The following is a 13,152-nucleotide window of genomic DNA, read 5'->3' on the forward strand; positions in this document are numbered from 1 at the left end:
TTAAAATAATAAAAAAATTACGGCATTTTTATCATAATTTTCTTACTATTAGAAATTATTTAAATATTATATTAATATTCAAACTATTAAAAATAATATTTATTCAAATTATTTTCATACTGGGGGACGTATCTGTTTTATAAAACGTATTTTAAAGCAATTCTTAAATTATTCCAATTATCCAAGAAATTTTCATAATAAATAATAATTACTGAGATATTTCCAATTTGAATAATAAATATGTATTATCTTCTATTTTTATGTCAAAACATTACGGATATCTGTAAAATATAATAGATACTACAAAATATAAAATGACTCTTATTAATTAGATATGAACATCAAATTCTAAAATAATTACATCAAACGGGTTAATTAATTGTTGATTGAAGGAAGTTTAAATCGCTTTTTATTAAATATACCGTCTCTTTCAATATCCTTCGCGGTTTCTAAAGATTGTGACAAGGGTAAGCTAGTCACAGTTTTGCACACCTCGACCTGCAATGGACGTGTGCAAAAATATTTTCCTTTTACTGGGCATAATTTTAAAGAAGTTTAGTCTTCTATATCAAGGCCGAAAAAATCTGTATAAAAAAAATTATTTTATTACATTTGGTTATATAATGTGTATAATTTTCCATGTAGCTATTTTATTTTTTTAACACTATGTTTTTAAATAACATATTTCAAATCTTCTGAGTTCTTTTAGTTAAATTGAATTAATCGTTCATACAATTATAAGTTTTCGTATATTATTTTGTAAATTAGTAATAATTATCAACGATAAATATATAAACATTAATGCATTATTATAGCCAAGTCAATTTTTCAATACATATACTTATACTATTAAATTATACTTCTTAAACATATTTGCCAAGACTCTCTTCATTACTTTCTAAACTTTTTTCAATAAGTTTGACATAACATAAATTGAATTGAATTATGAAACCACAAATTGTTCAGAACAATTTTATTACTAAGATATTTTAACTATAAATTATTAGTAATTAAATGAAATATTTAATTATTGAAATTAATCCCAATCATACACATAAGATTTATAATATTTATATGTAAAGAATATTTACATTATTTAAAGATTTATTAAACTACATTCTAAAATATATTGTTTTATTTAATTTTTATTTATTATTATTTATTTTATTATTATTCAATGTAAAGCATATAAAAATAGATAATAAAATTAAACATCTAAGAAATCTGACATAAACTAAATACTGATAATCAAAAAACCTGTAGTATACTGACACAAAAAGTCAATAAAACTAAATGAAGAAATTTCAATATCGCATATTGAGAATATAAGTAAATATATAAATAGAAACACAGGAAAAAACGAAAAAGAATAAGAATTCCTATTGAAAAACTCATAAATATTCTCCGAAATTCATCATTCCCTTTGTTTTTTTATAAAAAAGCCAATGATGATAATTAAAGAAAATTATTCAATCTGAGAGGTCAAAGCTTGATTTGCAAGACAAAAATATGAAAGTGGAAAATCGATTGCAATTTTATGAAGAGCGAGAAAAAGAGAAGATCCATGCCAGCAAAGACGACAAGGGTATGATAACAGTTGTGGTGGTAGTGCGACCAAGGATGGAAGGAAATCGGCTAGGAGAAGGGGATTCTTGGCGACAGTCGTCAATCGATTGTCAAGCGGGTCAACCTACTAACCTCACCTCGAGTCCGTCAACGCCTCCATCTCGTTTCTTCCTTTGCTCTTCCACGACTCCTGGGTAAGAAACAAAATTACTTGTATCGAAAATTAATAATGCTTGTATGGTAGATTTCAAATTTATTGATTGATTGATTAAGATTTATTGTTTGAATAAATTTACGTTCAATTGTACTTTACTCATAATAAAATATTTTTATAAATTCATATAAACATATAAAGAATGTGGGTACTTTTCACCCAATTTCAACTTTCAACCCGATTTCAATATTTTGCATATTTTTATATAAAATAAAAAAACAATTATCATATTTTCTGTAAATCCCTTTATAATAAATATATTAAAGTGACAATAAACTTGATAATCAAATATTAATAATTAATATATCATAAATTTTTTCAGACTATTACTTTCTAATATCTTCAAGAAGACAAATAATGTTCATTTTGTGTAAAATATATCTTCGATATGCGTATTATTATATTACAAATGTATTAGATTTAATTTTTATTTGTAAAGACTAGTAAATCACCTAGATATTCTGTGAGATTCATAAAAATTATTATCTTAAACGTGTTACATTGTAAAATTTAATAGAAACTATTTATATTATTACAATATAATTAACATAAAAGAAAATTATATAATTTTTTTATTTTTAATTTTCGATTTTATTCCACTTTTTTCAATTTTTATACCATATCTAATGGTTAACATTGCATACAATAAACAATTGTTATTTAATTATATATAAAGCGTAATATATGATATATAATATAATATAATATAATATGTAATGTAATATCATTTGAGAACAGGAATAAGTGAATAATCACCTATCAAATCTTAAAATTGAAGAATTGATTATGAATTACATATTAATTACGAATTACTTTGATTCTTTGTAATTAATACCTTAGATATATAAAACTCATAATTTTTTCATTATTTAAAACAGCAAAATCGATGAATACTTTCAAATAGTTATTTTACAGTATATCATAAAAAAAATGGAATTTAAAAGTGCTGAATGTACAAATATTTGATTATATTAAATAAAAGATCTTTATATTTTCGAGAATTCTCATATTTATTTATATTATTACAGTTTAATTAGATTCACCATAAACATCTTTGTCGTATTTTTATTTTTAAAATGAATTCTCTTAACCAAACCCAATATTCATAAAAAGGTGTTAAAAAATGTAAAAGAGTAAAGGTGATAACAAATTTACATTCAGTGTGTACTTAAAACAATCATAACATGCTATAAAGCCGGAGCTTTTGTAATTATATACAATAATTTATATAAATCTAAAATAATTGATTATTGTAGAAGAAGGGAATCAAGATTCATAAAATAGTTGTTATAACACAAAAAATTATTTATTTAAGATGAACTTAATAAATTATATAAAAATTATAAAAAAATATTTGCTACTCGTTAATTGAATTTGTAATCAACTACGAAAAATTAAGTAGTGTAAATATCTTTAAAAGGTTTAATTAAAACGAAAAACTAATATTTCTTTTAATATAAGGATTTAAATTCCTAATATAAATTAGAAAAGTAATAATAACAAATAACTATTGGATAATATTTGATTTTAGAATTTGGAAGTTAAATTTTCTCTAAGTAACTGATTTTAATAATTCTTATTAATTTCATGAAGACGTTAATTATAATTCATTAAATTTTTTTAATAGAAAATTCATTTTTTTGTCAAATAATATTTTTTAATAGAAAAATAAATGTATAGTTTTCAGTCGAATCATAATTTGTTTTATTAATAAGTGCCTATTTATTTTAATGGCAGTGAAGTACTGGCTTGATAACAAATTTCTATATTTGTTTTATTATGTTTCTACTCAAATTCGAACATTTTAAATGTATCTACAGCTATATTTATATTTCTATTTAATTTATAGTAATATTTTATTTTTATAAGCGATATACATAAACTATCCTAAATTATTCTTCATTCCACTATATATATATCCAAAAATAAAATTCAAGTTATATTTTTATGTATAAGTTTAGATTAATAGATAGTTTAATAACTTCATGACCAAACATTTTAATTATTTCAAAATCCTTGATATTACAAATACGCAAATATTATTTATTACTTTATTGAGCTTATTTGATTATTTCCATTTTGTAATGAATATTGTGTTAATTTAACTGTCATATTATTATTTTAAATTATAATATATTTGTCAATTCCATATATACATGCAAACTTATGTTATTTAAAATAATGGTAATTTATTTTAATGTAACTTTTATAATAATTTTAGTTGCTTTAATTGGGCTATACAAATTTTTAGAGGAAATTTTGAATATGCATAGTAAATTTATATTAGAAGAGTTTATATATTCATGCTTCATATATAAACTCGTCTAATACTTTATTCAAATGTATTAAAAAAATTCTTTAAAATTATAAAACTGTTTTTCAATTTGAAATAATAAGTTTCGATTTGATGTATATATAAAAAAGATTGAATATTGATTTTCCGCTTCAATTTATCAATTTGTATAAAAATATTTTATTAAAATCATAGAAGCAATTATAATGCTTAAATAATTTAATACGGTTATACAAAGGTAATATACATTGCCTTCTTGCTTATAATTTTTCATTACAAATTTTTTAAGTTCATTTTAATATATTATTTAACTTTTATTGATACATTATAAAATTAAAGTACCTTAAGAATATTGTGTGCTATTTCATCACAATATATGACCTAATCCATTATACATGAACAAGGTACATTATTGTCTAAGCAGTATGAAACTTGAATGATTTTCATTATTTTATTTTATAATTCTATTATTTTATTAGACGGTATAACAATAATAAATTCATTAATTTTGATGTCAAAAAGATTCAATTATTTCTAAGTTTTTTAATTTTCAATTTTGAAAGTTTTTTTAGCATATTATAAAGACATCCTATGAACGTTATATTTTCATGAAATATTTATATTTCTCATAATTTTTAATAAAAAATGATAAATAAAAATAATTAAATTAAATAACAAATTTTTATCACTCAATAATAAATTTTATATTAATAATCTTGTAATAAATTTATCCAAAGAGAAATCCAGAGTCCATTTTTGTTCAGTTCTTACTGTATAAAAAATTTAATTAAAAAATGTATAATTTTCTTTTTTTGTAAACATTATTTTATTGAAATAAAAACAAATGATATTTAATACAAGTTATCTGTATACATATATTTACATCTTTATTTAAATGAAATCTGAATATAAAATATTCAGAATATTTTTTTTAAAAAATTTTTATCGGTTTTCATTATTTTTTATTTTACCTTTGAACAAATTACAGTTTTTGCTTCCTTTTTTTACTTATAAAATACTTTAACAGTATTAATAATATAAAATATTTTTTAACTAAATAATAAGTTTTAAAAGACTACCATATTTACAATAATAAAATATTGTAATTACTGTCTCTAAAACAAAATGGGAATCTTATTAACAGACATTTCCTTTTTTTATTGTATATGTAAAATAATTATACTAAAGTTTCAAATATTTTCATTATAGTGTAATTTTAAGAATATTCTAAGATTGATTCGAAAACTAATATTTTATTCCTTTTATCATATTTATCATATTAATAATCTATATAGTTATTTGATATTAAAAATAGACACATATATTAATTTAAATATTAAATGGGTTTATTTATTAAAGTAAATTGAACTATGTCATATAATATAACAAAGATTTATAAAATATTTCTACAGTATTTCAGTATTTATTTGAAAATCCTCAAAATATATTAACATTTATCCATAGTAGTGGAATCCAGGAAGTAATAAATCTTTTTTAATAAATTCTACAAAAACATTTAAGACATTAGATGGGATAAAAGTAAGTAAAAAATGCAATTATATTTTGGATATTGCAATAAAAATTATTAGATTAATTTGAAAAATATTTATAAATTCTTTAGTCATCTTTAACATGGTCAATGTTCTCATTGACTTGTTGATTTATTATCTCGCTCACTGATTAACTGATATAATTATTCTTTATAACAATTTTCTTTTAAATAGTTAAACCATTTCAAATTACATGTAGTTTTATTTTATAATAATTTCATATACATTATTTTTCAATTTTTGTTTAAAATTTGATTATTAAATATTAGAATACTTCTTTTATTGACACAATATAAACTTAAAAATTATTGAATTTGATATTCTATGTTTTTTTAAATAAATTTACATCCTTTATTATAATTATGTAATGTAATGCAAGTGATTTGCTTCAATTGAAATAAAATTATTTTCATAAAAAATTTTAGTCTCTTTCTACTTAGTATTATACTTACCATATCACTAATTATATTATTATTTATATATTAAATGTTACATCTTAATAATATTCTAGAATATTATTTTTATTAGGTGAATGACATTTAGTAATTACGATTTCTATTTTCTACTAAGTAGCTATTTTTGCTGTTCCACTGTATTGATGTTTATCGTGATAGGCTTAGTAAAGATTTCGTACCTTGTTTTTGAATAGTATAAAATCGCAATTAAATCATTATTTTTAAGTATGGTTGATGCTTTTTACATTTTTGAATATTGCAGGTATAAATCATTGACTTTTACTTCTAAATAAATGGACAATAAATGGCTAAATATTAAATAAGTCAATGTATATCAGGTATCGATATATATTAAGAACTATTGAAATTATTATTTTCCGATATTTTGATTGACATAAAATTTTAAATAAATTATATATTCAATATATTTTAACGTTTTAATGAGAACATTTTTTTAATATTTAATATTTTTCAAAGATATTGATAAAATAGTAGTTTATAAATTTTATTGTATATGCAAAAAATCTTTCTTTTTTAATTACAATTACCTTTAAAAAAATTTTGCAACGATTTTTACCATATATTCATTAGCTTACATTTGTTTTCAGTTCTCATTATTCATGAGCTTCAAAAAGTATATTATTTCAAACACTTTCTTTATTTTTTATTTAATTAATTTATTTTTTATATTATCAATTTAATTTTAATTTATTTTCAAATTCTAAGCATATCTGTAGTGTAAGGTTTTAAATTCAAAATTTATAGTGCATACAAATAACTAAACTTATTTATTATTAAAATCTGAAATATGATCTTATAATATTATTTTTATATACTACTCTACCTATAAGTTTTAACGAACACAATTGGTTTTGCAATATGCTCCAATATGCTAAATAAATTTGTTATATGCTAAATATTTCCGGACAATTAATTTTCTATTAATGTATAATATAAAAGACAACAAAATTTTTAATTTGTAAGATCTCCATTTGGCTCTGACGATTATCATATTTCCATCGTGCAGGATGTTATAATATAATAGAACTAAGCCTTTTTTGTATATTTCTTAGATTTATAAATTAAATATTTTTTTCACTCTAAGGATAAGCAATATCAAGTAAAAGCTTTAAATAATATTAGAATTATTGTTATAATTCTAATTATATCTTTCTTTTACTAATGACGATTTTATTATAATTTTGTTATAAAATAAATAAAATTTAGTAAATAATTTAATATTTTGTAACTGAATAAAACAGCATTCTAATTGTTAGCGATTAATTAGTATTTAAAACACTTATTAACAAATTTTTTTCAAAAATATCAGTAATAAATTGTAAAATTCATTGATACATAAAGAACTAGTTTAAAAAGAAAACACATCAAAATAAATAAATCTCAGCTGGACAAAAAATATTTTTTTTCTTAAGGAAAATTTTTTAAACGATAGAGAACAAATAAATAAATTAAGAGAAAGAAAATGAGGAGGTCTGTAAATCAAATATACAATAATAATTTTTTAATATGCAATAATAACTTTTCGCTAATATAAAATTAAATTCATAATCAAATGATTACAGATAATGTTGGATTGTACTAAAGTCATTTTGAATTCAGAAAAAAATATAAAGAGTAGGAATATTTAGTAATCTATGTACTAATGAGAAAACACCCTAAAATAGAAGAAAGACAAAGTATAGAAATAAAAGATAAAGAAAGTCCATGGTATGGAGATCAAAAATGGAAAGTTATCTAGAGTGTATAAAACAAAGAAAAGAAGTTGGAAGTGAAATAAAGACGCCGTAATATTGGTAAGTTACAGATGTCATCTTATTTTTTGTCATCATCTCTCTTTCATCTTCTGTTATCCCTGTTCGATTTCAGCTGTTTGCTAAAAATAACAATGAATACTTTGATTCATTCGTTTATTTCATCTGTTACCGTCGCCATTGCCTTCGTCATGAAATTGAGAGGGTCGTAAAATCGAAGACGAAAAGGATCTATGCATGTATATAGTAGATAGGGGCAAGATTAAATAACTAGATAGTGAAAAGTAGAATTATTGAATCACAAAATCTGCACGTAATATTCATTTAACACAGTTTCAAAATACTCTATTTTGCATTCTTGTAGTGCACTCTTTATATCTAATTGCCTATCCCCCCACCCCCGTTCACTCCCTGTTTTATTCTCTCTATCTATATTCTTGATTCATATGCTATATATATGTATATATATCGCAATCTTTGTATACGTCAATCTCTTCATATTTATATCTACTGGTAAGTTTGTCCACTCAACATTGTTACCACTACTTTGTCCAATGATCATCATCCTGGTCAACTTATAAGATTTTTAAGTAATCTTTGGTGTTCAAATCTGGATATTCGATATTAATTATGATTAAGTAATAATTGTGATAACGACAGCATTACCTTATATACCTTCTTATTCCGTACTTTCTCACTTTTTCCATTTATATGCAGTATATTTATATACATAAATTTAAAAAATATACGCTGTATTCCAAAAAGTATGTGATCACAAGGGTACATTTAATGTACACTTATTTCAGTACTTGGAGTGATGTTGAATAATAACACAACTTTGAAAAATAAATATATTTCGAAGTTGACATCAATAATTTTACAATACAGTAAGAAACATTATTGTCATAGATATGATTATAAATAATTTTTAAATTAATTTTATAAAGTTATATATAATTTAATATAAATAATATTTCTATAAAGACTTTATAACTTTATTTTATTTATCATTCTAAATTTTTCTTACTAAATCAACAATTAAAATTTTTTGTATAATATTCAATTAGCAAATTTTAAATGATTAATGAATGAATTTGTATATATAACAGTATATATAAACATATATAATAGCTTAATAAGAGTAGTATGGTGTTTTAATGCATTAAGTATTACTAGAATATTAATTTTAAAATCAATTTAGCCATTTGTACTTATTAATGTTACTAATTAGTTTATAATCTACAAATTTTATAAAGTTGTAAATAAGAATAAAGTAATAATTAAATACTACGAAATCTATTCATATAGAAATTGATGCCTTCAAAATATTTAGATATTTAATTATTCAATAAAAATACTCTAACTGTAAATCTCATTATCATCAATTTACTCATTATCCAAGTTAAGTCACCTGTACACAGAGCATATTACTTAATCAATATAATGTGCATCTAAAGATAAATAACTATAATATTCATAAAAATCAAAGAAAGGTGAAATCAAATTAATCTATCACGATTAGGGTAACGATTATATGGGTAAAATATAAAATAAATTAAATAAGAATGTTTAGATAAAGCAAATGGAATATGAATTTCTCTAACTTGTAGTTGAATGCAGGAAGTGATTATTCGAAGCTTCACGTCGTTCTTTTATCTCTGTAAAAACAATTTTATGGACATTAAAGCAGAGTTCTAATTGATTATAAATACCATTTAAAAAATTTTTTTATTAGTTGTAATTTTGTGTAAGTTAATTGCCGCTAAGAACGCTGAACACGTTTACGAAATATTGGTATTTAAATATGAGATTATTAACCCGTTTTCTCCCCTCATTAACTTTTCTCTACCAAAGCTTTCAGAACTTTTTATAAAATTTCTTTTATGCATTTTGCATTACTATTAGTTTATAAAATTACACAAGCAAAATGATGGAGCGACAATCATCTGATTAATAAATGAAACTATGTTCATTGTTCAATCTTTATAGGCTCGTTGTTTTGTTTAACTCATGTACTGATGTAATCAGATGAAATAAAATGAAATGAAAAATTGTAACAAATGTTATATACATAAAACTGTTGTATTTTATCATAGAATTCATTATTTCAATCAAGAATTAATTGATTCAAACCTGTATATGTATCAAAATATTGTTAATATGATCAAATGCATTTTATTCCACTTTTACTTTTAAAATAAAAAAATTTATAATTTTACTTCTTTATTAAATATATATGAATAGCAGATCAAAAATATTTAATTATCATACTACATAAATAAATTATATAAAACAAACATTGTACAATATAAAATTTTTCATAAAAAACATGTATATTTAATATATATATTTAATATATACATACATATGTGTAATTAAATGTAAATAAAATAATAAGAATATAGTACAATAAATGATAACATTAAGAATATAATAAGATTCTATTTATTGAAATAAAATAAAAATAATTTATTTGCCACCGAACGGAAATTCATTTATAAAAAATTGATTTATGTGTGTTCAAAATTTACTTTAAATATTTTTATAAAAAATATTATTAAGAATTGTATTAAGAATTATCTTCAATAACAACTTAAGATAATATCCAATAAAAATTGTATAAAAATCTCTTACAATTTATCTTTGAAATCTTTAAATACTAAGAATCTTTCTTATACAATAACTTAGAAATGTATCGCTATATCATAAATCATATACATATACTAGACATATGTTTAGTGTAAATATTTAGAAAGTATAATTGTACTAAATTTGTTAGTGATTAATCATATCATATTAAAAAAATTATAATTTTGCCATTGCAATTATATAAAATTTCTTTATTTTTAAAACGATATTTTGTCTAAGCATTATATATACGTTCGGGATTGAAGCAGTTGAAGCAGAATTTAAAATTGGGAAAAGTACAAGCTCCTGGGCGCTTATGTTTGTAAACACGATTCAGCGAATTCGGGAAATTTCCGATCCATTAAGTATGGTAGATATGTTGACGACATTTTTGATGGTGCAGACACCCCACAGCAATTAGTTGAAACAGTAATACAGCTGCAAGATCTCTGCATGGTGGGCGGTTTTTTATTGGCAAAATGACACTCTACAAGAAAGGAAGTCATCATCGCCATAAGAGTAGCTCATAGCCCGGAACAGTAGATAACATTCAGCGACCACACAACAAAGATCCTCGGATGACAATGGAGGCCTCATGAAGACATATTCGCCTTTTCAATATCAGTATCCCTACAGACAACTGTCTTATCAAAACGCACAATTCTATCAGATATTGCCAAGATCTTTGATCCACTAGTATTCGTCTCCCCAGTAGTAATAAGAGCAAAAATGCTGCTCCTAGAGCTGTGGCTCCACACTTTCAAATGGGACAATCCATGACAAACCAAGTCGTTGATCGATGGCATACTATTAGAAGGGACTTGGCCGAGCTGAACGAGATAACGATACCTCGATGGTTCAACACAGAAGACTCATGCATGGCTACGCAGACGCATCTCAATTAGCAATGGCCGCAGTCATATACATGTCTATTCACAACACCAATAATAAGAATGTTGTATTTATATGCTAAAAAACAATGGTAGCTCCACTCAAGAAGCTCACAATCCCAAAATTAGAATTAGCAGCTGCGTTACTACTAGCAAAACTCATGTCACATATCAAGACCACACTAAGTATGAATGTAAGGACTTATGGACTGACTCTTGAGTAATGTTAACACGGATGAAATCTCATGCAAGAACTTACATCAGAAGCACAATGGAAAAATGTGCCAGGAACATCAAACCCACCAGATTGTGCATCTTGGGGACAAACAACCAAGCAACTTAAAGTTCACCCATTATGGTAGACTGGACCAACATGGATAAACACACCAGACTCCTGGCCAATACAATCTGGCCAACAGAAAGTGATAATCAATGCGTTCAAGAAGCTCGCCCAGGTATCTCATTAATTGCAACAATTCACAAACCCGATTATTTACAACTACTCGTCACTCAATTTCGCCAACAGTAGTGGATGTTGGGAGGAGATCTGTAAAATCGCACATATTACGATGCGTTATCTGTGTCCAACAAAGAGGAATTCGTGCTCGCCAGCTGATAGGCCAATTACCTTTCGCACGAATAATGTCATCACGACCATTTACCCACACTGGCGTTGACTATGCTGGCCCATTCACAATAAAGACCTGGAAAGGGCGAGGAGCCAAAACCTACAAGGCTTGGATCTGCGTGTTCGTGTGCCTAGCTACATCCGCTGTACACCTCGAAGCGGTGGGCGATTACTCCTCCAAAGGATTCATTACAGCATATCGAAGATCCTCAAGCCACAGAGGCATTACACTCAAAGGTACATACTAAAGGTATTACATTCAGATTGTGGGACAACGTTCGTCGGAGCAGATAAGGATAAAAGAAAATTATTCTTACAAGGGACAACAGAACATCACCCCATCATAAACATACTTACTGAAGACAATGCACGCTGGGAATACAATCCACCTGCAGTACCTCATATGCAAGGAAAATGGGAAGCTATAGTAAACTCTATCAAATTCCACTTAAGACGTTCAACTAGAGGGACATTACTTACTATCAAAGAAATCACGACTCTGCTGTCACAAATTGAGGCCATTTTAAACTCGCGCCCTCTACAACTACTAAGTGATGATCCTGACGATTGCTCAACACTCACACCAGGTCACTTCTTCATCAAAGGACCCCTTAACACGTTATCAGAAGCATCACTAAATGACCTAAACATTTCAATACTATCCAGATGGCAATTCATACAACAGCGAGTACAACAATTTTGATCACAACGGACAAAACACTATCTACAAAAACAACTATCAACATCAAAGTAGCATCATCCACGAAATGAAGTCATAATTGGATCCCTGGTACTCATCACAGATCAAAAGTTACCACCATGTAAGTGGCCCCTCACTAAAGTTATCGAATTACATCCTGGCAAGGACGGATTAACCAGAATTGTTACATTAAAAACTGCCTCAACTATGATCAGAAGACCAATTCGTATTCTAGCAGTGCTGACAGTCCCCACAAAAAATAAGAAATCTAATCATCGAATGAATTGATGATGGCGGGCGGAATGTTAAGGATTGAAGCAGTTTAAGCAGAATTTAAAATTGGGAAAAGTACAAGCTCCCGGACGCTCATGTTTGTAAACACGATTCAGTGAATTCGGGAATCTACGATAATATTTCCGCATAGCAATGCCGATGAACCTTCCAAGGCTGTATCCT

At 24.7% G+C, this 13,152-nt stretch overlaps 1 protein-coding gene across 1 annotated transcript; it reads left to right on the forward strand.

Moving 5' to 3' along the window:
* The first annotated feature begins 12,010 nt into the window (after nt 1-12,010).
* Nucleotides 12,011-12,775, forward strand: LOC105366133 (uncharacterized). Its single transcript, XM_011504462.1, has 3 exons — nt 12,011-12,117; nt 12,192-12,583; nt 12,663-12,775. Exons 1-3 carry the CDS (start codon nt 12,011-12,013, stop codon nt 12,773-12,775), a joined length of 612 nt encoding a protein of 203 aa, XP_011502764.1.
* The last annotated feature ends 377 nt before the right edge of the window (nt 12,776-13,152 follow it).

This window comes from Ceratosolen solmsi, unplaced genomic scaffold (assembly GCF_000503995.2).
Source record: "Ceratosolen solmsi marchali unplaced genomic scaffold, CerSol_1.0 scaffold17, whole genome shotgun sequence".
Taxonomy (NCBI): Eukaryota; Metazoa; Arthropoda; class Insecta; order Hymenoptera; family Agaonidae; genus Ceratosolen; species Ceratosolen solmsi.